The sequence below is a fragment of the Lutra lutra genome, chromosome 4, assembly GCF_902655055.1.
Source record: "Lutra lutra chromosome 4, mLutLut1.2, whole genome shotgun sequence".
In the NCBI taxonomy this organism is placed as follows: Eukaryota; Metazoa; Chordata; class Mammalia; order Carnivora; family Mustelidae; genus Lutra; species Lutra lutra.
Genome location: NC_062281.1, coordinates 91583889 through 91608934, shown reverse-complemented (window position 1 = coordinate 91608934; position 25046 = coordinate 91583889). Strand labels below are relative to the sequence as shown.

The 25046-nt window shown below is 46.4% G+C and overlaps 1 protein-coding gene and 2 non-coding genes across 3 annotated transcripts; 2 read left to right on the top strand and 1 right to left on the bottom strand.

Annotated features, from left to right (window-relative positions):
- Nucleotides 1-14298: 14298 nt before the first annotated feature.
- LOC125098956 (uncharacterized) lies at nt 14299-24976 on the top strand. Its single transcript, XM_047728244.1, has 2 exons — nt 14299-14331; nt 23593-24976. Exon 2 carries the CDS (start codon nt 23745-23747, stop codon nt 24432-24434), a length of 690 nt encoding a protein of 229 aa, XP_047584200.1. The 5' UTR covers nt 14299-14331; nt 23593-23744; the 3' UTR covers nt 24435-24976.
- TRNAV-CAC (transfer RNA valine (anticodon CAC)) lies at nt 17919-17991 on the top strand. The gene has a single exon. It is a non-coding gene; the product is annotated as a tRNA-Val (tRNA).
- On the bottom strand, nt 20133-20206 carry TRNAN-GUU (transfer RNA asparagine (anticodon GUU)). The gene has a single exon. It is a non-coding gene; the product is annotated as a tRNA-Asn (tRNA).
- Nucleotides 24977-25046: the final 70 nt, after the last annotated feature.

The window sequence follows — 25046 nt, the reverse complement described above, 5'->3', positions numbered from 1 at the left end:
GGCTTGAAGGTTGATTAATGTAGGAAGAACAAATCCTAGATGGCAGGAAAGGCTCCTTTAGATGGGTGTGTACAGCAAACTAGTGACTTACATTTTCTTGTACTGGTAGGTAGTATTGAGGACTGCCATACCTTCCTGCAAGGGGAAGACCCATAGAGGGCCAATTTTTAGTCCAGGACTGAGCTGTTCAGTATCCTAAATTTTACAATCAAAATGATTTTCTTTGAAACATTTCCAACCTACAGAAAAGTTGAAAGAATATGAAAGGTCCCCCAATAATGGGTCTGTGATTAAAGGAGTGAGACTGATACAAGGCAAAGGTCAAGCAAAGCTTTATTTCGAGCCAAGCATGGAGAATCAAACCAACCGTCAAACAGACTGGTTGGGGCCGCCTCTTACAGAGAGGGTGACCCCTCCCTGCCTTACAGACTACCTTTTATAGAGCAAAGGCCATGTGGTTGGGCCTGGCCACTCACAGGTGGCCAATGAGATTGTAACACACAGAGAAAGCTGCACAGTCATGGTAGGTCCCACATGGGTGGCCAATTGAACTACAATTCACCCCATAGTAGCTATTTGAACTAGCCTATCACCTTGGTCAGAATTGGCGCTCAAAAGGCGGGGACCACACTCCTTGGTAGCTAGGGAGACAGTATGTGCAGTCTACTGATAGGATGTCTCCAACTGACCCGACTCATCCCTGCATTCGGGCCATTATCTCCACCTGACCTGACCCGCCCTTGTATTTGGGCTTTGTTACCTGGGACTGGTTCCCCCGACTTGCTTTTAAGTAAGTTCCCCTGGGCTTGGTGGGGTGGGGCGGGGCAGGGTCAGTTTAAGTTTTACTGCGTAAACATCAAAATGGCTGTTCAACCGAGGTGGGGCCCGCTCTGGCTAAATAGGCCCTTACATTCCCCCCTTTGCTTTGGAGATTAGTCAAATCCTTGACTCTTCTAGTCTCTTTTCATGGCTGCCATCCTGTTTTTAAGGACTCCAGTGTGATTTACCCAGAAACAGCATTCCTCTCCTAGGGCTACGCAGAGCCCCCCTTTTCTTAGAAATAGTATGTCAAGCCCTAATTGTCTATATTTCCCACCTATACTTTACTAGGAGCAGCAATGAACTTAATGAACTGATCATTTTGAGTCTTAGCTTTAGTCCACGATCAGCAGGGTCCACCGGCAAGTGGCATCCATCTCTGGAGGGCGTTCTCGTCCTTGGCTCGTTTGACCTAACCTGCACAAATCCAGGCTCCGTCGCCCTCAACTTCCACCGCCGTGGGGTGGTTGGGATGATAGCAAACGGTCCCTTCCAGCGAGGCTCCAAGCCTCCCACTTGGCAGTGGCACATCCAAACCAAGTCCCTAGGTTGACAAGGATATGGCTTCACCTCCGTCTCTGTCCCAGTGTGGGCAGTTCAGATCCCTGCAAAGGCTCCTTCCAAGACAAACTGCAATGCCTGCAGTGACTGGAGTATAGACTGATCAGTCATTTCTGCTAGGGCAACCTCTTGTAGCCGAGGGCAGAGCGGCGGGGTGGGGGGTGGGGTCTCCCAAACATTATTTCAAATGGGATCACCTTGTTTTTTTTTTTTTTTTTTTTAAAGATTTTATTTATTTATTTGACAGAGAGAGATCACAAGTAGGCAGAGAGGCAGGCAGAGAGAGAGAGAGGGAAGCAGGCTCCCTGCCGAGCAGAGAGCCCGATGCGGGACTCGATGCCAGGACCCTGAGATCATGACCTGAGCCGAAGGCAGCGGCTTAACCCACTGAGCCACCCAGGCGCCCTGGGATCACCTTGTTTAAGCAGGGTGTACATCACGCCCTGAGAAGGGCTAAAGGAAGGAGATCCACCCATCCACCGCCAGTCTCCAGAACTAGCTTTGTCAGTGTCCCTTTAAGAGTCCAGTTCATTCTCTCTCTTTGCCTGGAGCTCTGGGGCCTGTAGGCACAATGTAGTTTCCAATTAGTGCCCATGGCCTTGGCCAATGCCTGTGAGACTGAACTCACAAATGCAGGGCTGTTGTCTGACCTGATCGCAAGAGGTAACCCAAACCTCTAGTAGCTTTTGGCTACCACTTCTGCCATCTCATGTTTGGCAGAGAAAGCCTCTACCCAGCCTGAAAAAGTATCCACAAAAACTAACAGATCTTCGAGGAAGAATTAATTTTCCTGTTTTAGTCTTAGCCCAATCCCCTTCATAGTCTAATTTAGTCCATTCTGTAAATATACTTGCATCCTTGACCAGGAGGGCTGTGCAGCAATTATGCGGAGGCAACAGGGAACCCAGCCGCTACTGGATCTAGTTTCTTGCTAAGATAGGCTACTGGCCTTTGCCAAGGCCCCAGAGTCTGAGTCAAAACTCCTTCGGCCACCCCTGCCTTTTCATCCAAATACAAGTGGAAGGGCTTGGTAATGTCTGGGAGGGCCAATGCTGGGGTACTCAGTAAGGCTGTTTGTAATTCCCGAAATGTTCTTTCTGCCTCAGCTGTCCACTCCATCATAGTTGAGTCCTCCCTTAGTTCGTAGAGAGGTCAGGCCATCTCTGTGAACCTCGGTATCCACAGCCTACAGTAGCCCACCGTCCCAAGTAGCTCCCTCGTAGAGATCAAAGCCTAAGTAAGTGGCGTGGCTCTGACGGAGCTGTTTTCATTGCTGACACCTGATACCCTTTGCCCTGCAGAGTCTGTAAGAGAGCTCTGGTCCCCCGTCCCCCGTCCCCCGCAAGCATGACCCATAGTCCTCAGCGGCTATTTCTGCTATTCCCACTAACTCAGTAAGATTCTTTCCTTAAAATCCTTTAATTTTCTGAAGTTTCCTCTTTATATTTGGGGCTGACTGACTGGCAGAAGCAAGATCATCTAAATGAGCTATCGTGCAACTTCTCTGAAGTTTACCTCAAGTTGTCTAGCTTAGGTAAACAAGCATTTAAAAACAATCAAATCCAGAATTTAACACCCATAAAGGTATGTTATTAAAACATAATTTTTCTCTCTAAAATAACCCTCATTTCCAGAGATAGCCAAATCAGAACTAATTCATTTGAAAAACAAGTCCAGTTTTAACAAACTTGGCCTAATTATTTACATAAGCTCAGCAAGAACAGTTAAGTGATCATATTGATCTTTTAGAATTTGCTTTGCTGGAATTTCTTATAAGGAATCTCTAGGTTGAACTTTTAGTAGCCTCTCTGGGCCAGAAGCCAAGCCACGTACTTAACATCAGACATGCCTGCAGTACCTGTCAGATTTGGGCAAATTACTCTTCCTGAGGTTCCTGAACCTGCCAGGAAGGATATCCTTTACTCACTTGGTGAGGCTGCTGGGAACTCTGTAAGCAAGGTATCAGGCCAACAGTTCCAAAGGGCTTTACGCCTCCAGGTTTATAAAGTCAACCTTAGTTCCTTTAAGCTGTCTGGTCATATCTGAGTCTTTTCAAATATGACATTCCAGTCAGAGCCTTGGTAAAATAACCAGTGTTTCCAATGGTGTCCTGTTACAAGGAGAACAGATTCTTATTGAACTTATGCAAATGACTGATTGCCATGGAAGAAAGAATGCTTGCTGAGACCTTGAGTTTCAGAGGGTTCAGACAGAAAGAGTTGAATGCCTTGATTTGTTTACAAATGAGTACTTTTACATCTCTGTAAGTTACAGGTAACTTAAGAAAAACTTTCCCTAGTCTGGAGAAGCAAACATTACAGAACCAATAATTGTTTAAAACATTAAGAGACACAACATTACAATCTTTCAGTTCATCTAGTCCCATGTTGCTAATTCTGGTTTAGTCCGAATGCAGCTTTTACTTCTGGAAATTCTTACCCATTTCAGTTCCAGGATTTTAACATATCAAAGACCTGTATTTGTCCTGAAAGTCTTCCATATGAATTTTCTTCAGGGCGGAATTCATCTTACAAGAGAATTAAAACAATTACAAATGACAAAAACTCAGAATAGATATGGTTACATATCAAGTGATGACCCTTATCAAAACATTAAAATTTTAGGAAATGTATAGAACCTCTAGAGTAGTTACAGCATTTACCCAAATGTAACCCAAGGCTTATCATTGGTTTAGCAGTACTCCCTGAGTAACTTAGCATATCAAGGAAAAGCCTTATGAGTCAAAGAGACCTTATTTACAACTCTGGGCAGGCAAAGAGAAAACCATTTACATTTTTTTTTTTAAGATTTTATTTATTTATTTGACAGAGAGAAATCACAAGCAGGCAGAGAGGCAAGCAGAGAGAGAGGAGGAAGCAGGCTCCCCGCCGAGCGGAAAGCCCGATGTGGGGCTTGAACCCAGGACCTGGGATCATGACCTGAGCGGAAGGCAGCGGCTTAACCCACTGAGCCACCCAGGCGCCCCAAAACCATTTACATTTTTTAACAGATCAATTAACCTAAGAAAACTTTGCCCTTTTAAACAGAGAGAAAACCAGCTTTTTTATACCAGTGTCTTTCCTTTTTATTCTTAAGCATGCAGTCTTAAGATAGTGGGTTTACTGGGTTTCCTTCCCATGGTGAATGATGTCGCAGACAAAAAGGAGGGGAATCTTTCAGATGCTGTCCTGCTTGCGTCCCTCGCAGGAACTTAGGAGTGTCTTAGCTAAGGTCTGTCCGTGTAAGCCCCGGACGAGGCTACTCTGTGGAGTAGGTGACCGGTATGCCATATCATGCCCTGCGTCTAGACTCAGGGTGCAGCCCACTTAGACTCCATAGCTGAAGCAGTGGAGCCATACAGACAGATTCACACAGTCAGGCACCCTTCAGATTTAAACAGGTTGGACGCCCCCCTCCCCCTCCCGGGTATCCCTGGCTAATGGGAGGTGATCAGTCTCCCCTTCCATTCTTTATGAATGGGTCTGGCTCAGACAGTGGCCCCGGGGCTTTCCTGGTTCAATGGGCAGATCCAGTCAGTTGTCCCTGGCCTCCTATGGTTGGTCCAGCAGGGCGGAGGTGAGCCTCGGCTGTCCAGGAGAGCCCAGGCTTGGGTCCGCTGAAATCAGTGGGGCACGCCTAAACCCTAGGGCAGGTGCTCCGTTTGCCCTCCAAGGCCCCTCTCCTGTCCCACACCAGTGGTACAATGGGGGATGGTAATGGGGTGTTTTCACAGTCTCTCAAGGCCAAATGGCCCTTTCATGTGGAAATATAATATATATAGATGCACCTCAGGAGGGTGCTAAATCACCTTGGGGCTGTTTTTCTTTCTTTCTTATTCAAACAGGATCAGGCACCTGGTCTTTTTCTCTTTTTTTCTTAGTCCATCCTGACCAACCTAAATTTTTTTCTCCTGAAGATTTTCCTTCACAAACCTGTAACTTTCCTTTACATTCAGGTTTTGTCCCAAGTCACTTTCTTCCAAACAACCATCTCATTTAGGACAAAATTACCTTTTCTTACTTTTAACAAAATGTATTCCCATTCCTTATCTTTTTTACATAACCCCTACTTTTCTACATACAGAGTTGCTTCCCTTATTTCCATCAGTCTTAGTTACACTTAACAGAATTTTGTACTCTTAGAAATACCTTAACCTCGGGGGCACCTGGGTGGCTCAGTGGGTTGGGCCTCTGCCTTTGACTCAGGTCATGATCTCGGAGTCCTGGGATCGAGTCCTGCATCGGGCTCTGCTCTGCGGAGAGCCTGCTTCCTCCTCTCTCTCTCTCTGCCTGCCTCTCTGACTACTTGTGATCTCTCTGTCAACTAAATAAATAAATTCTTAAAAAAAAAAAAAAAAGAAAGAAATACCTTAACCTCTAGTGAAGACTAAATATAAACCAATTGTGAACTGTTACAACAGAATTCTTAGAAGGCAAACTTATGAATCAGTTAAGCACAAAACATGTTTACCAACAGATTTCAAAAGCACAAACCTAGTTCCAGCAACCTACACTCTAGCATTTTATCACACTTGGATTAAAGTTTCAAGTTACCAAAGACTTTGAAAGCTACTTTAACAATTACTCATTAGGGATGCCTGGGTGGCTCAGTGGGTTAAGCCGCTGCCTTTAGCTCAGGTCATGATCTCGGAGTCCTGGGATCGAGTCCCGCATCAGGCTCTGCTCTGCGGGGAGCCTGCTTCCCTCTCGCGCTCTCTCTCTCTGCCTGCCTCTGTCTACTGTGATCTCTCTCTGTCAAATAAATAAGTAAAATCTTAAAAAAAAACAATTACCCATTAAAACTTTGAGACAGACAATTAAGCATCAGTTTAGTCATCTCTTTGTTAACAGATTTTAACAAATAATACGAGTTTATTTGACCTTAAGTAAAAACTCTGAAGTTTCACATTTACTACTGTTAACTCAAAAGATATGTTCATCCTAACTAACCCAACAAACTTAACTTAGTTCAAATACTGATTTACGTTCCATCTGGGCCCACTCCGCTTTGAATATTTACCTGAGACCCGGGTGGGAAGATACGGAGTGGGGGGTGTTAGGTCCAGGAGGCGCTCTTTTTGTTTCCCAACAGTGAAGAACAGAACAACGTGCCACCAGAAGGCAGAGAAAGGGTTCCCAGTTCTAGACCTCACCAGCTCCAAGAGAGGAGCAGACGCCATGCTTTCCTGCCAGCAAGGGGGAGGGGCTAGTCAGTCCCCATCGGGCCAGAGAGGGCAAGGAACTTCCCCGAAACAAAGGGAGTTTCGGCAGCTGCTTGGGAATATTCCTTAAAGTCTCTGTCTCGAGTTAGACTAACCACAGTTGGCTCCGGTTATAGCCAGCCATTAACACAAGAAATAAATAAGGGAGAAGCCCCACATCTATTAAGAGGAATGGAGGAATGGAGAGATGAAAGTCAGAGTCCTCTTACTCTCTGCTTGCCCCAATTCTTCAAACACAACAAACAACACAACAGACAACAAAAAGACAGGACAAAAACAACTGCAGACCCATCGGTCCTCACCCAGAGCCTGCTGCTGGTGGGGATTTTCTCGGTCCCCTAGGGACGAGCAACACAACAGGCAACAAAAAGACAAGACAAAGACAACCAGACCCAGCAGCTGGTGGAGATTTTTCTTGGTCTCCTGCAACCACCCGCTGGTGGGGATTTTCTCGGTCCTCTGACTGCCTAGGGGCACTCGAACCCCTAGACGATCTACCGGAAGAGGGATGGGGCATCCCCGCATCCACTCCAACCCTGGGGAGCATGGCTGCATCCAGCTTCTCCCCGGTGGGCCATACCCTGGAGCTCCGCAACCAGACAGACAGACCGGATCTCACAGAATAAAATCTGGAGATCTTACCTCTGGAGGCTTTTCCCAGAAATTCTGATGCTGGCTCAGTTCTCGTCGTTTGATTGTGGACGAGTCCCCAATGTTGGGTCCATGGTCAAAGGAGCGAGACTGATACAAAGTGAAGGTCAAGCGAAGCTTTATTTCGCGCCAAGTATGGAGAATCAAACTGGCCAGGACCGTCTCTTGCAAAGAGGCAACCCCTCTCTTCTTTACAGACTAGCTTTTAAGGGCAAGGGCCATGTGGTTGGGCCTGGCCATGCACAGGTGACCAATGAGATTGTAACACAGAGAAAGTTGCACAGTCCTGCTAGGTCACATATAAGTGACCAATTGAGTTATAATTTACCCTATAGTAGATATTTGAACTAGCCTATCACCTTGGTCAGAATTGGCGCCCAAAGGGCCCCCCCAAAGGGCGGGGCCCATACTCCTTGGTAGCTAGGGAGACAGTATGCGCCCCCACCGATTGGATACTTCCACCTGGCCTGACCCACCCTTGTATTTGGGCTTTGTTACCTGGGACTGATTTCCGGGAGTTTTTTTTTTTTTTTTTTTAAGATTTTATTTATTTATTTGACAGACAGAGATCACAAGTAGGCAGAGAGGCAAGCAGAGAGAGGAGGAAGCAGGCTCCCCGCTGAGCAGAGAACCCGATGCGGGGCTCGATCCCAGGACCCCGGGATCATGACCTGAGCCGAAGGCAGAGGCCCTAACCCACTGAGCCACCCAGGCGCCCCTCCGGGAGTTTTTTTTTTTTTAAAGATTTTATTTATTTAATCTGACAGAGATAGATCACAAGTAGACAGAGAGGCAAGCAGAGAGAGAGAGGAGGAAGCAGGCTCCCTGCTGAGCAGAGAGCCCGATGCGGGACTCAATCCCAGGACCCTGAGATCATGACCTGAGCCGAAGGCAGCGGCTCAACCCACTGAGCCACCCAGGCACCCCCGGGAGTTGTTTTTTTTTTTTTTTTGAGATTTTATTTATTTGTCAGAGAGAGAGAGAGAGGGAGAGAGAGCAAGCACAGGCAGACAGAATGGCAGGCAGAGGCAGAAGGAGAAGCAGGTTCCCTGACAAGCAAGGAGCCCGATGTGGGACTCGATCCCAGGACGCTGGGATCATGACCTGAGCCGAAGGCAGCTGCTTAACCAACTGAGCCACCCAGCCACCCAGGCGTCCCATTCGGGAGTTGTTTTTAAGTAAGTTCCCTGAAGGGGGGCAGGCAGGTTCATGAGGGAGCCGCTCTGGCTAAATAGGCCCTTACAGTACTGACTTGTTTTTTGGTTTGCTTTTAATCCCAGCACTGACTGTGACTCTTTTGCCGCCAGGGATTTACTGTGGACTCTAGAGCACAATGTGGTCAGAAGGGAAGGAAGACCCACAGTATAAACACTCCTAGAGCCAAGTGTTTGGGAAACTTGAACATGCCCCATGTATGAGCATGTGCAGAAACAACTCCAAAATGCTCCCTCTCCAGGAGATTGTAATTGCCACTGATGAAATAGTGTCCTCATAGTTGTTTTTCTGATTGAGAAATGTAAAATAGTGTTTTTTTTTTTTTTAGGAGAAATGAAGATGACCTTAGTGCATTTTAAATAAAATCCAAACTCCTGTAGCCATAGGCCTACACAGATTTATCTCCATTCTCTATCAAAATGGACACTAGTAGTTCTAACACCATGTATTGAACCTCTTTGAACTGGTTTTTACTGAAAACCAGTTGACCAAACAGAGGTTAGTTTTAGGGGTATTCAGCCTACTTATTGGTGTATCCTGTTGTCACTAGTACATTGCCTTGCCTGCTGTAGCTTATAATAAATCTTTTTAAAGAAAAGATTTGTTTTAGAGAGAGAGGGCAGGGGTGGAGGGGCAGAGGGAGAGGGAGAAAATCTCAAGCAGACTTCCTGCTGAGCACGGAGCCCACTGCCAAGGGGTTCCATCCCATGACCCCCGAGATCATGACCTGAACCAAAACCAAGAGTCGGATGCTCAACCGACTGAGTGTCCCAGGCACCCCAGTGAGTTTTAAAGCAGGTATTGCTCTTCCTCTTCTTTTCAACAGCTGAATTTTGAAAAATGCAAAACTATGTAAACAATTGTATAGATTAAGACATGCTGTCATTTTCATCCCTCTCATTTCAGTGTAGGACACATCCCCACCTAGTTATTGGTTGACCCCTGTGGTCCAAGGTTCTCTATTGTACCCTTTAGGAAAGAGAAATCTCCTGTTGTCTGCAGGCTGAGGAAGAGGCAGAAAGTCTGCAACACTCAGTGGAGTCTGGATTTTTCCAAGCAACAAAAAAAATTTCAATCACGTTTCTGGACTTTGATCTTAGGAAATGTTTCCTTTCCTTACTTCTGGAACATTTCCAATTGTGAAATAAAGCCTCGTGTTATTTATAATTTTTCTTTCTAGGAAAATAGATTTCTATGGAAGATCCCTTATTTGCTAACCTGATTGTAAGATCTAATGTTGCAAATTGAAGATTAAGGTAGACTTGACTTTTCTCTGCATATGAAAGAGACAGGAGAGAGGCAGAGGACCAAAGTGGGAAGAATAGTTTGGAACCTGAACACTAATGTTAGGATTTGGCAGTGAATGTCAGAGTTTGGAAAAGGGAAGAGACTGGATGGCATATCTAGGGGGAAAAAAAACTTCAGTGTAAACAACAGATAGTTGGAGCACCAGGGCAGATAGTTGGAGTGCCTGCCTGGCTCAGCTGGTAGAGCATGTGACTCTTAAACTCAGGGTTGTGAGTTCAAGCCCCATGTTGGGCATGGAGCATACTTAGGAATAAATAAAAATTAAACAACAGATATTTAAAGTCCCTTTTATGACATTGCTTATTTGCTAATAATATAATTATTTTCCATCTTTGTAAATGTGGTATAGTTGAACTTGATGTGTTGTTTTTCTAGAATGTATATTTTTATTTTTATTTTTTTAGGTATGCTCTATGCCCAATGTGGAGCTTGAACTCACTACCCTGAGATCAAGAGTCCCATGCTGCTCCAACTGAGCCACTCAGGCGCCTCCTTTCTTCTTTAAATAAGGGCAAATGACCTCCAGTTGTACCCTTGGAATCCACAGAAATCCTGGCTAAGGAAGTTCAAGGCAAGGTTAAAGACTGCCTGCTCACTGGTAGCCTGGCCAAGTTTGTTTCCCTTACTTGAGTAAGGAGACTCAACTCACTTTAACCAGCCATGGGAAGACAAGGGTCAGATGAGGCTGACTTATGGTAACTTTAGATCCTGAAATCTCACGGGACTTCTTCCCTTCTCTTTGAACTATCTCTTGCTTACCTAACAGGAGGGATTCACTGCCTTTCTTTGTCCTTTTGCAGTCCCTTGTGGACATGTCCAAGGTAGGCAGCTGGTTTCTTCTATGTGTCTTTCCCAATCTGGTTGATTTTCAATGACCAGAAGTGACCCACGACATAACTCGCTGCGTGTGGGACCAAATGGATGTGGATAGCACAAACTCTAAGAGATTACCCAGTTAAGGTCTGGGTCCTGAGTGCACAGCTCACTTGCTGCCTGGGTTTTCTGGTAAAGAAGAAAATACGATCTCTAAATCCTCTCTGCAGGACAAACTGAATGAAGTGGGAGGTTCCAAAAAGGTCAAGAAGAGCCTTACTGAGTCCACCCAAACCCCAGCCTGGGCTTCTGGGACAGGCTTGAATGAGGCTGACTGTAGGATAAACCCAAAGAAAGAGAGCAATGGTATAGCACAACCCGAGGATACAGAGACCAAAGACTCCAATCTTAACCTCTGAATGAGGTAAGGGCCATGAGTTGAATCAGTTTTCCACATTTATGAAGAGAGTCTTTAGTCCAGCTTCAGGGAGTGAGAACGCACATCAGGGATTCTGGCCCATCCCACCCCCTTTCCCACTAGGACATTTGGCAATGTCTGAAAACATTTTTATTATCACGACTTGAGGGTGTGTTTGGCTTCTACTGGCATTTAGTACACAGACACCTGGGAAGCCCCAGCCCACAGTGCACCCAAATAGCACACAATGCACGGGGAATCCCTCCCCAACAAAGAATTACCCAACCAGTATCAGTTAGGCGAGGTTGAGAACCCCTGGTGTAGATCAATGTCCACACTTTATTTACTAGACAACACTGATTACCGGATATGGAAGCTGAGGAAAACTGTCAGGGTGTCAGGGAGAACTCAGATTTTGGCCTGGGCACACGGAAAGATGGAGATCGCACGAACTACGGCGGGAGAACTGCAGGGGCAGCAGGTTGTAGGGTGTAGGGGGTAGATCCGGAATCGAGTTCCGGGACGCCAAGCCTTCCATGAAAGCGGTTCCAGCGGGCGATGTCGCGGACCCCGGGGTGTCACGCTGGGCGCCTCCCCTTCCGCGCCCTCGCGGCGACCTCCCGTCTGCACGCGGCCTCCTTGCGAAGACGCGTCACCAGGGCGGCTCTGAGGGGCAACTGGACCAGGGCAGAGCGACTGGCGCGCCGGGACTTGCGGACCTGGCTGGACCCGCCGCGCGCCTTTGGCTTCTCCCAGTGCTCAGTGCGTCGCCTGAGGGCTTCGTTTTGAGGAAAGCTGGAAAGGAACAGTTTTCTGGATCTTCCTCGGAAGGAAGGGCGGCAGCCCTAAGGGTAGGTGAGTAGTCGAAGCTTCTGGGTGCGCAATTCTAACGGAGCTACAGCGGGTCGCAGGCTGCGAGAAAACTAAGTGGCACGGGGTGCCCTGGTGACGCGGCGGCTGGGACCCGGCGCTTCCCCACTCCCCCCATGGCTTGGTCCCGTCCCGTTTTGGCAACGGGCCCCTTCCCTCAGGAATTGTCTTTATCTCTGGGTCCTTGGTGTGTTGCAAAGGACGGATGCAGAAGCGGCTCCGGAGCGAGTCCCCAAGCTCGGGGTGAAGAAAGGGAAGTAATGGCGGTCCGCGGGGTTGCTTCTCCGACTCAGCGCTGAGCACCCCGCTCCGCCCGCTCGCCACAGCAGGCTCTCTTACCTGCGCGCGCTCTCTTTTTGCCCTCGGAGCATCCTTGTTCTGATCGTATCTCCATCTCACACGAGGGCCCGAGCGGCTCTACCGCGAGAGTAAGCCGACTTGTCCAAACTTCCGCAGCCAAGCGCAAAGGCGAAGTCTCGCACTGGTTCAGGCCGAGCCACGCTCTTGCTCTCGCCGCTCCTGAGGTGCTCTGCGGACGGTGACAGTCACAGCCTGGAAGCGGGCTGGTCCGCTCAGCCTCTGTGGTTCTCCTTGCGTGTTAACTGCGTGTTGGGCGTGTGCAGCAGGTGCCTGCAGGAGACCTGGCGAGGAAGGGAAAGGAGCCGAGCCGGGGGTGAGGTCCTCGTCGTAAATACATATTTCTCAACAAATGGGAGATAGCCGTTTCTTTTCCTGCCTCATTCTCCCGTTCCTGTTCTCGAACTCCAAATCTGTTAGAACTTTTGATATCGCCCTATAGGTTGCTAAGGTTCTGTTTATTTATTTTTCAATTCTTTCTCTTTATGCTTCAGGCAGGATTTCTGTTTCTCTCTCTTGCTACTGCCCCTCGGAACAATTTACTTAAACTATAGCCCCTGGAGGATTTTACTAGTTGCCAAGCACATTTAGATAAGGCCTTAAGAAAAACATACACTGGCTACAGGTCTTTGGGGAGAAGGACGGTACACGACCGTGAGGCTGGGCAGCTGGGGAGGCCCGGCTTGCTCAGGGCGGAAGGCCGCCCCTTCACAGAAGCCGGGCAGCCGGGAACGCCCGGCCTGTCCAGGGCGGAACGCCGCCTGCTTCAGGGAAGCCGAGCACCCGGGAACGCCCGGTCAGCTCAGGGTGGAACGAAAACCGCCTGCTTCCCTTTTCCGTTATCGCTCCTTTCTCTTCCCAGAAGCGCCCGTTGTTAGTTAGATGAGTCCTTTGAATGTGCTTGGTTAACTATAAACTTTATCCTCCTCCTTCCTTGTCCACAAGACGTGTGACTAATATTTGACCTTCATGGGTCCTTCTGTTGGCTGTTTCTAATAAAAGTGAGACTGTGGAGTTGCTCGTGGCAGCAGTCTTTTCGACTGTTGTCCCCTGCTCCCAGTCTCTTGCAGCTGACTTATTTGTGCCTAATTCTTTTCCCGTTCGCCAACAGGAAGCGGCACTCTCTCTTGAAATTCATTGCATTTTTGTCATTTCTAATATGCAGTTAAATCCATCAGTGATTGTTTTTTGAGAACTCTTTCCAATTTCAAAATTTACATTTGGTCTTTCATTTTCTACTTCTATTTCAAATAATTTTTTCTTTTTGTTATGGTTATATTTTCCTTCACATTCTTGAAATAGTTATAGTTGTGGCTTAGTATTTCTTGCCTCCTAGTTTCAACATTTGGTCAGTCTCCCATGATTGTCTTATCTTGAGCATGGGTAAAGTAATATCAGAGTAATATGTCAGTATTTTAGATTGTATTGTGGATACAGTGAATGGTACACATATTCTGGATTGCTATGTATTACAAAAGCACTGAATTTTTATAAAAGCAGGCCTGGTTGATATCAAACTGCAAATTCTCTCCCTTGTAATGGATGACAGGTGAAATCTCAGTTGTCACTTTAGCTTTAACTGAACTACTTGGAGGCTGCCCAGCATGCATTATGCAGGAGTTAGCCAGAAACTTGGGCAGAATTTTATAGGCAACTTTCCTTTTCCTTTCTGAGATTCCTTTCCACATCTTGGTTTTTCAACTGCCATGCTTGCCCAAACATTGTCCTCTGCTCCTTTAATCCAGTAAGACAGTTTGGTTTTGTACTGGAATTTAGCTGACCCGAATAGGGCAGACCAAGGTGTGTTCTCAGCCAAAACCTTGTAAAATAGAAAACTCACCATATGCAGTTTTGTCTTGTGTCTGCCTGCTTTGTTCAGTCTCCCCAGCACTTTGAGATAATATTTTAGAAACGTATCTTTTTTTTTTTATAATCTATTTATTTGACAGAGAGAGATCACAAGTAGGCAGAGAAACAGGCAGAGAGAGAGGGAAGCAGGCTCCCTGCCGAGCAGAGAGCCCAATGCGGGACTCGATCCCAGAACCCTGAGATCATGACCTGAGCCGAAGGCAGCGGCTTAACCCACTGAGCCACCCAGGTGCCCCTAGAAACGTATTTTATCCTCAGTTTATAGTTGTTATCTGGAGGAGTACTCTGAAAAAAAAAGTGAGCAGCCATGACCAGAAGCTTACCTCATTGTTTCAGTAATGGCAGCTTAGCAAATTGGACTTGAATCTCTGCATGACTGTCTAAGCTTTGACAGATGCTGCTTAATGGGTCTCTAAAGTCACTCCTGCCCCAAGTGTGAAAAAGGAGATATGACTAAAACCAGGATGTGTGGAGGCAGATAAATAGGGCATACAGGTAAGGGGATTGACGCCTCCAGAGGGTGAGGAGCTGGGCCAACCTCAGCACTTTTGGAAAGGGACTAGAGTAGATCGCCATCATTTTTCTTCCTTCATCCATTTTAGGGCTTCCCAAATTGCAGGGAGACCAGATCCTTCTGCATCTACTACATTATGGTACACCGCCAAACTGCTCTGTACACAAAGGATATTTCTCCTGGGTGCTGAGACTTTACAAGAAAGCACATTCCCTAGCCAGAAATAGAGTCTGGTCCACAGTGGTGAAAGCCTTGAAACCTAACCACTAGACCACCAGGGAATTGACCTCTAGGTCTTCTCTCCAGCCTTCTGATGAGAACTCCATTGGAATGGTGCTCTAGCTGGTTTCTTTGTCTCATCCTTCCCTGTCTTGCCTGCCCCTCCAGGGATGGCCTAAAGATCCTACCCTCCAAATTTTCTCCAATAGGCAAGCCCAGGGGATTCACCGGGTGCCCTGTCCCCCAAGTAGCACACCGCCTAGGCAGCCAGGTATACAAGTCACAGAGGGAATTTCCACCTCTTGGCTACAGACCTGGAGATGCGCCTTTTCATTGCAACCAGGAGGAAACCATCTGATTGCTGGGAGGATGCGGGAGGGGAGGCTTCCAGGTGAGGTGAAGCTGAGCACTTAGACCCAGGGATCAAAAACAACAGGATTCAGACACATGCAGGAATGGAGACAGGATGGATGGAGATCTCTTTCAAGGTCCCGAACAGAACTCCCTGTATTCTCCCTAACATATTTTGTACCTTACAGTGTTTCCTTCTCATTTGGAATCCTTTGTTCCCGTCCTTCCAGTGCTCCGAACAAAAAAATTTAAGAGTTCTTTTTGACTCCAATGTTTTGCTCAACCCTCACATCTAATTAGTCAGGAATTCGTGTTTTCCTGTCAGGCAAGTATGGGTGTTGGTCTGTACTATCCTCCTCTTTCTTGATCTCTGAATTAGAGCGAACAACTCTCTTGATAAAAGTGGAGAGATCAATTTAAACAAGTGATTCTTGGCTCGCTCAAGGTCTTAGGTTCTAGACACTTAGTCTCAGGTTGGTTGGGTAATGTGAGTTGATGTTTGGGTCTGAGAGTGAACAGTAAAGAAAGAATTCTTGAGATGTTTTCAGTGCAAAAAAGGGGTTTTATTAAAGCAGAGGCATAGGACTCGGGGAAGAAAAAGTTGCATTATAACTGAGAAACGACTGATAATATAGGGTTTTGTTTTGTTGTTGTTCATGTTTGTTTTTTAATCCTGTGGAGGGAAAGGTGACTTTAGGGCCCCAGGAAGTTGAGTCTATAGGTTTCTGGAGGTCTGGCTATTTTTAAGATCGAGTTTTTCTTGTAAATCTCGAAGACAATAACAAACTGATAGAGTTTCATGTCCTGCATGACAGTGATCTTTATCAGTTGACCATTACCATTTGTTTTTTTCTTTGTTCTTGGGCAGTCGTTAGTGCTTGAGGAATGTCACACTTTATTGCACCTTGGGTGGGAGGGGAAGGAGTTTGTGGAATGCCAGTTTGCCTTTCCCCTCAGCTTGCCTTTTGTTAATCTCATCAGTGGGGTTGGCTTATTTTCGCACCGTTTCTTTGGCTCAGCCCTCAACTTCAGCCTCTTATTGGTGCCTCCTTATTTGTGCCTCCTCTCCTCTAGCAGAGTCAGGAACCCCACACTCTCCTGTTCAGCCTGCTGCGTGGTGCTTTGGTGAAGTTTGGCAGGATCCTGAGAGGCTCCGGTGCACTCGAAGTGAGTTCGTGGTTTCCCCAGTGACGGCAGCCCTTCACACTCCTGTAAAGGAAAGGCAACTGCTCCCTTTGTTTTGTCCAATAGGGACCCCAAAGTGTCCTACAAATAGAAGAGAATGAAAATAGAAAATAGAAAGAAAATAGAACAACAGAACAATAGAAGAACAGAGTAGAAGAGCAGAACAATAGAAGCAACAGAAAATAGAAAATAGAAGAGAAGAAATAGAAGAGAATGATGGTCTGTTCTGACTGGGCAGTGAAAGAGGGAGATAGATCAAGGAGAGAAAGAAAGGGGGGAAATATGGAATTTCCTGATCTAAAGCTACCCTGAAGTCCGCCTCTTCTGGAAAGATGCCCTCCACCGTGCCCCACAGTAGCTGATGAGAGTGATATGGCTCATTCCTGCCCTGGTCTCCAGTTTGAGCCAGAGTTGAAAAAGGCCAACCACCTTGGCCTGGTGTCTAATAAACCCATTAGATCTTTAATTACTCAGTTGCATTTTTGCTGTTTAACAGAGACAAACCTGAAAACTTTTCAGACATTACCTTTCTCTGAAAACTGGCCTTAACCTCTTTGCTAATAAAACTTACATTCCAAAACCTGTTCGAGTTTTCCTCTGAGCAGGAAAACTAAAAAGGCAAGTAAAAAGATGTTTTGGGTGTTGTAAAAGTTGAAATAAAGCTGCCCCTAACAAAGAATCAAAAGACCAATGAGGGAGAAATCTTGTGATCATAAAATCTGCATGGGCCATCCCAGGCTCCTCCACCTTCAGGCAAATCTGAAAGCTCTCTGGTCTATGTTCCGCCTGGCAGCCTGATCTTCAAATGAATTTAATACAAAGCAGAAAACACGGTTTGGCCTATGTTGGACATCTTCAAACAGACAAATGCCCTAGGGACGTCAACTTCTACTAGGGAATAGGCTAAAAGATGAAAGTGTGGTTAAAATATTGGACTTAAGTTAGTTGACTAGAGTAAGTGACAGCAGCAGGAATCGTAATCGTAATCCAGAGGACCGCGGAGAAGCGCAGAGAGAAAGGGCCCGCGAGGGCAGAGCGCGCAGGGCAGGCGCGGCCGGGCTGGCGCGGCCGGGCTGGCGGGAGGCCGGGCAGAGCTCGTCCGCCGGTTCCTAGCACCGAGCAGCGGCTACGAGCCGAGAGCACCGACCGCCCCTCAGCGAAAGGGGCCACCGACAGCCCCGGAGGGCGGGTGACCCCCGGCCGGGCGGAGGGGGCGCCTGGGGCTCGGACGCACGTGACCCTCCCCCTCCGGGAGCTGGAGAGTCGGCGGGGCGCCTTCGGCACCGGGGCGCGTCGTTCTGGATCTGGAAGCCCTGCGTTTGATGCGGATCCCGAAGCCAGACTGACGGCGGCCCCCGGGTCTTCGCTTCCTGGGGGGAGACGCGGGATCCCAAACCGGCGCCGCAGCGGGGCTGCGGTCCCTTTGCCTGGAGGGTCGCGAGGGCTTTCAGGGGCTTTTTGCACTTAGGAAAGAAGGTGGTGGGCACAACAGTAGGGGCAGGATGGAAGCTGTTCAGGCTCCGGCATGAAGTCCCGCCGCGTGTTTCGTTTCCGTAGTGTAGTGGTTATCACGTTCGCCTCACACGCGAAAGGTCCCCGGTTCGAAACCGGGCGGAAACAACATTTTTTTCCCCCCTCAAAGTTAATTCTCCGTTGGGTAACGTTAGGAAAAAAGACAGGGACATTGGGAAGCAATAGCTGCACCTGTGATTCTCAGGAACTTTGAAAGAAAGTGCCATTACTGCCCAGCTCTGTGATTCTCAGGAACCTTGAGAGAAAGTGCCATTACTACCCAGCTAGCTCACTATCTATGATCCAGTACCCATTCTCTTCTCCGAAGCAGGTTGAACAGGCCAGAAAGTGACGGGGTTCCCTCCGGAAGCAAGCAACAGTGCCCACTTCAGGTTAGATTTTATATCAGGCAATCCCTTAAAATTCCCTTTGTTACCTTCTACCCCCGAATCTTCTCCATTGGCTGACATCGGAAAACGATTATGTTCTCAAGTATTTCCTAAAGGATACTGTTGAGCTTCCCTCACTCTGGAGCAAAATTGCAAAACAGGTTAATTTCCATGATAAAGCCAAAGTAAATAAATCTAAATCCGTATCTGGATCTCAAGTCAAGGATTTATGGAATCAATATTCCGTATGCATACCAATTAAAGGTATATATTTTTGTATTTTACCACAGTTAAAATAATAACAGCCAAGAACCGCTATATATATTTTTCAAAGACATTACCTTATTTACATATACAAAGAGATACTGGAATAAAAAGACATGGTGAATCCCAGAGAGTGTAAAATTCTGGGGGTGGAAAAGGGAATGGGTGTGGATAAACAGAAAATAACTGAAAGACAAGTATGAAAGAACCTTCTTAGGGCATCTATGTTAATGTTTCCCGAACTAAGGAACATAATACTTAATCATGTACCCGGGATCTAAAAAATATATATATTAACTAATCAGGGGGATGGAATTTTTTTTTAAAAGATTTTATTTATTTATTTGACAGACAGAGATTACAAGTAGGCAGAGAGGCAGGCAGAGAGAGAGAGGAGGAAGCAGGGTCCCTGCTGAGCAGAGAGCCCCATGCGGGGCTCCATCCCAGGACCCTGGGATCATGACCCCAGCAGAAGGCAGAGGCCTTAACCCACTGAGCCACCCAGGCACTCCAGGAATGGAATTTTTTAAACGCTATAGGAAAACAGCAAATTTTATCTATGTAAATCAGTCTAGTGAAAAACAAAAGGAAAATATTTTTTTAAATATACGATATGGTGGAAATGAGACCAACAATGTCAGGGATCCCTAACACAAAGACTAAATACTGCTAATTATAATGGATTCAAGTCTCACGGCGTGTATAAAAGTAAGTTCCAGTTACAGCAGTGTAGTAGACAAAAAAGGGATAAATATTAAGAGTAGCACAAATCTGTTCCAAGCTACGCATGAAAGAACTAAAAATGGGGGAAAATATTGTTTCAGGATTTCTTTTTCTTTAGTGCCCACAGGTCTTGCTCACACTACTTCTAAGAATGAAGAGGTAGAGCAGACAAAGAGCAGTGGGCAGCAAAGCGCAATTTCTTGAGTAAGAGTATAAAGCTCCTGGAGAGGGAGGAGGGGGGCCCAAGTGGGTTGCCTTTGGTGTTTCTAAGTTTAGGGGTTTTCATGAGCTCTTCTGCATAATATCTTAAGCAAGCAGGATGTGCTGAGTCATGCCAGTCAGGGCTCTGGTCAGGCATCTGCCTACCTATTAGGTTAATGTCTCTGCTGATGGTCTTTTTTTGCTGATGTCTTAACCTCCCCTTGCCTGTGATATCGACAAATGCTTGTGGTTAATTGTCTTATCTCAGAACACTTTGCAGAATTAATTTCTGCAAGGGCTGCAAAACAGAATGTTAGGGTGGTCCTATCTAAACTGCAAAACAGGATGTTAGTGCTGTCTTATTTTAGCTGTCCTGACTCCATATTTTCTTGTTGGGGACTCTGGCCCTGACTACTTGTGCAACTAACTCTTAATACATAGAAGGTTAAATAAGCACTAGTACACAGGGTATGGAAAGTGAGGCAGAGAACAACACTGGTTGTTCTTGCTTTCCCACATATGCTTTAAATAGCTCTTCTGAGAATCTGGGATGATCTTCCCATAAAGGATCCCATAAAGGATCTGCACAGGACAGAATGGTCATAAGATAGACCTCCTTCATTTTGAGAGAGAGAATGCCACAGAACAAAGACTTTCCAAGAGCAAGCACCATGTCCCTGAGTGGGCTCAAACCACCAACCTTTCGGTTAACAGCCGAACACGCTAATCAGTTGCACCACAGAGACCTGTGAGAACCCACTTAATCCTTCCAACAAGAGAGCAAGCCGAACTGCTGGTGCTCGTGGGGGAACCAGAAGATAAAGGGACAGGGGAGCGTAGGGGGATAAGCGGGAAAGAGATCAAGGGAAAAAGAGGAATGTGAAAAGGAGCAAAAGAAACAAATATGGATGAGACGAAGGACTGCTAGGAAATCTGTGAGAGGCAGAGTTGGACCTGAGAAATGAAGTTGTTTTATATGTAGAAGAACAGGAGGGGAGAAACAGAGAACAGTATGAAAGAGACCAGCACAAACAATCTGCGGGTGTCCAGAATAAAACAGCCAAGAAGTGTAAATAAAAATTATAGTAAGCGCAGTGGCTGCCAGTGGGATTGTGGGGGCACCGTTACTGTATACGGGTTAGTGCCTTGTGGCTAAGGCAACCTCGGTTCAAACCAAGGTGTAGGTGTCCGTAGTAGGTGGCCTAACCAATCTTTTGGGCTGCTCTTCATCCCAGCACCGACTCGGCGCCTTAGTTAGCTGCAGTCAGAACACAGGATACTTAGGAGCCGAGTACACCCGCTAGCCCCAAGGCAGGTGCAGTCAGAAGAGGGATAAATTCCACAGTGTACAAACCTTTGAGTGGCGGACCAAAGTGAAACCTTGGAAGTTCCTTGTCTCCTTACTGAGCAGAAAATATCCCCAAAGATGAAATACTGCCTTTCAAGGAGACTGGCCTATAGTTTTCATGAATGAAATAGTGTCCTCATAGCCTTTTTTTCTGGTAAAGATATTTCAAGTACAGTGTGTGTGTGGGGGGGGGGGGGTTAACACTAAATGAGAACAGGTCTCTGCGTTTACAATAAAATGCAAACAAGTTGCCATGACAACTACATGACAGCTTGTCTCCATCTGCCACCTGCTAATTTTTATGGAAACAGTAAATTATTGAACTATAGTTCACACAGAGTAAAAAATCACAAATCTTTAGTGTATACTTTGTTGAATGTGGGCAAATGTAATCATCACCCAAATCAAGTTATGAAAAATTGCCATCATCCCCGAAGTATAGGTTGAGCTCCTTTCCGGGTAATTCATACCCTATCTCGCTTAGTTAATTATTATTTTGAGGTCTATTTGCTATAGGTTACTAGTGATTATTCTCAAATTCAAATGAATGAATGCTTATTTTTTGCATTTGCCTTTTTTTTTTTAAAGATTTTATTTATTTATTTGACCAGACAGAGATCACAAGCAGGCAGAGAGGCAGGTAGAGAGAGAGGAGGAGCAGGCTCCCTGCTGAGCAGAGAGCCCGATGCGGGGCTCGATACCAGGACCCTGAGATCATGACCTGAGCCGAAGGCAGCGGCTTAACCCACTGAGCCACCCAGGCGCCCCTGCATTTGCCTTTAATGCAATATTCTGTTCATTATATATATCCATATTGAAGGTACATAACTTGATTTTGGTATTATTGGAGAAACTTTGGTGTTATTTGGTATTAATTAGTATATTGATCAATATCTTAGTGTTTGTTGAATATCTGTACCAGTCTTTCTATGTACTTGTGCATTGATAGGTATACTGCAGTTGCTGGGTCATGGAGTAGGTATGAGTTTAACTGCCAACAGTCCTCTAGAATAGTTTTGAACAGTAACTATAGTTGCAATTGTTCCACAGTCTTATCAGCATTTGGTGTACTAATTCTTTTTATATATAGCCATGTTGGAGAGTGGGTAATATTATCTCCTTATATTTTATTTGTATTTCCCAATAAATAAAATATCAATAATATATTTTTAAAATAAGTTCCACACCTTGGACTCACAGCCCCGAGATCAAGATCTGACCTGAGCTCAAGAGTCAGACACTTAATCGACTGAGACACCCCTCAAGAATGTTTCATATAACTTTGGTCATTAAGATATCTCACTTTGTAAAGAAAATCTATTCAATATTTTGCCTTTTATTTGGTTTAGTTTTTAAAAATTAACTGATTTATAAAAAAAATCGTCATATATTTGAATAATCAAGACATTTAAAGTAATATGGCTAATATATTTTCTCAGCTTGTGATTTAACTTTTTTTTTTTTTTTTTTTTTGGTCAGAGAGAGTGAGCACAGGCAGACAGAGTGGCAGGCAGAGGCAGAGGGAGAAGCAGGCTTCTTGCTGAGCAAGGAGCCCCAATGTGGGACTCGATCCCGGGATGCTGGATCATGACCTGAGCCGAAGGCAGCCACTTAACCAACTGAGCCCACCCAGGCGTCCCTAACTTTAAAAAAAAAAAAAAAGATTTTATTTATTTGACACAGAGAGAGAGAGAGAGGGAATATAGTAAGGGAAGTGGGAGAGGAGAAGCAAGTCTCCTGCGGAGCAGGGAGCACCAATGTGGAGGCTCAATCCCAGGACCCTGAGACCATGACCTGAGCCAAAGGCAGAGGCTTAAACCCACTGAGCCACCCAGGAGCCCCTAGATTTTTAAAAGTTTTAATTAAAAACCTGTGACAATATTCTCAAAATAAAAATCTTCTGGGGAGCTATCAATGACAATGCACAGAAACACTTCTAAAATGCTCTTACGAGAATCCATTAGGCTCCGGTACTTGTAGGAATGATGGTATTAGCATACTCTATGGTCCCAGGAAGATTCAGATATTATCTTTCAAACCTGTCAAGCGCTGAGTGAAAATGATTCTTTTGGAAATCTTTACAACACAGTTTTCCCCTAGTTGAAACGGATGTTTACTGGACTCCAGGGAAAGTCTTCCTAGATTACTTGCACAGGTATTTTCTTCCTTGGTCTCCGCCTCCGGCTCCCTCTCTGTCTCCTTTTTTTTTTGTATTTTCTGAATTACATTCTTCCCAAGGCTATCTCCAGTGATTCCTCCATAGTACATGGCATTTTATTTTTAGATGGCACTTTAAAAAGCCCTGAGAACGCATCATGCAAACACACGCATACAAACTCACATTCGTCATATTTGAACACTTACCTCACTTACACATTCCTCTTCCTCACGCCATCTAGGGCAGGTACCTGACCCACAATCCATCCAGGACCAATTCTAGAAGGTCCTGGGATGGATCCAACATCCCCAGAATTGATCATCCAACCAATTTCATGTATCTCCTACTCCAGACCTTGATGACAAACATTTGTGGCTGCCTCACACCTACGTACAAGGTGCCTGTGGCACGGGTTCATAGCTCCAAAGCACAGGAGCCAAAGGCCTCTTCTGCGCTGGGGTTGTGTGGAAACACTGAGGCTGGTTGGTCAAGTGCGTTTTCTCCCTCTTGGTATTGGGTCCCCACCCTCATACCCTGGCTCTCCTCCCTCATCCCCCGGGCTCTCCTATTTCGTAACCAAAGTCCATGATGTAACTTCTTCTTGCACAACGCCTCCTGTCCAAAAGGTGCCAGAGGTACACTCGGCTTATTCCCTACAGCCGAAGTGTCTGTGGGCGCTCCTGCGCCGGGACCCTGCCCATCGAACTCCGCACCAGGCGCGAAATTTCTCGCAGGTTCGTGGGCGAATACCTGCCGAAGAAATTCCACGCGGCGTATAATGGTGAGAAAGCACGGGGGACGTCGCCCGAAGGCCTCTACATTCCCTCTGGGGCCAAGTCAGAAGGAGACTCCCCTTCCAGAAACGTGGGGGCCCGAGACCCGCCTTCGCATTCAGGCTCCCGGTGCCAGCGCGACCTCTCGGTCCCTGCCCCGGCTAGCCAGCTGTTCCTCGCCTCTCCCGGCTTCTCCCTCTCCCTCCTTGTCTTCCGCTCCCTCTGTGCTCTTGGGAACCGGAAGCCGCCACCCCTCCCACCCACCCATCTCCAACCCGCGGAAAGGACCCAGCCTCCTCTCCCGTGCCTGCGGAGGAAATTGGATCCACGTTTGCCAAACAAAGGGAGGAGAGAAAACCTGCGGCAGCCCGCAACCGGTTCGGTGCTGGTGCTCCTGGCTCAGCCCTTCGACGGGCCTGGAACCCGCTAGAGACACGCGCGGCTCACGGAGCTGGCCAGTTAGCGTCTCTCCCACCGCACCTCCGGAAAGAGCAGGAATATCCTGTGGGGGTCGCTCTTACGGTCCAGAAGACACACCTGACAAAGGGTGCTGCCGGAGCCCAGACTTTGCACACCGGACCGCTTCTCAACGTCGTTTCGTCGGCTGGTCCATCCCCGGGAGGGCCTTGGAGACAGGACGAAGGATGGAGGAGGACGCACTCTTCAGTGGCAATAAAAACTCCACTTTTCTGTGACTTGCCTCACTGTTCCTCTCCATTCTTCCGTTCTAGCACCTCTAGCATAGAAAAACGGTGGTCTTGCTCACCTTGGAGACGTGTGTATGTGTGTGTTTTGGTCCATGGCTCCCTTTCCTTCAATGGACATTTAGTCAAATATACACAAGTGACTTGTAGAATGGCATTTGTATGAGTCCTCAATTGCTGCAGATTGAAATCACTCAAATATCTATCATTTGTCTTTAGTTTTACGATAATATACTTATCATCACGCTAGCATCATTATCTTTAACACCAGAATTAAAGTGTGACAAATGCAATAACATGTATAAAAACTATAATGTTGCTTGATAATGGCTAGATAGAAAAAGTGTATATTCATCCATGTGAATTTGAAGAAACGACCAGGCTAATCTGTGGGGGTAGACATCAGAATAGTTTAAAATAGCAGGGATGGATAGCCATTACCTGGAAAGTGTATCAGAGAGCCATACGTTGGCTTGGCTGATAGAAAATTTCTGTCTTGATCCTGGTGATAATTGAGCATTTCAATATTTAAATAGCTGTCCTTTAATTATTTGGGGATTTTGTTCTGTGAACACACATTGCTATTTTCCTTTTTTAGGATAA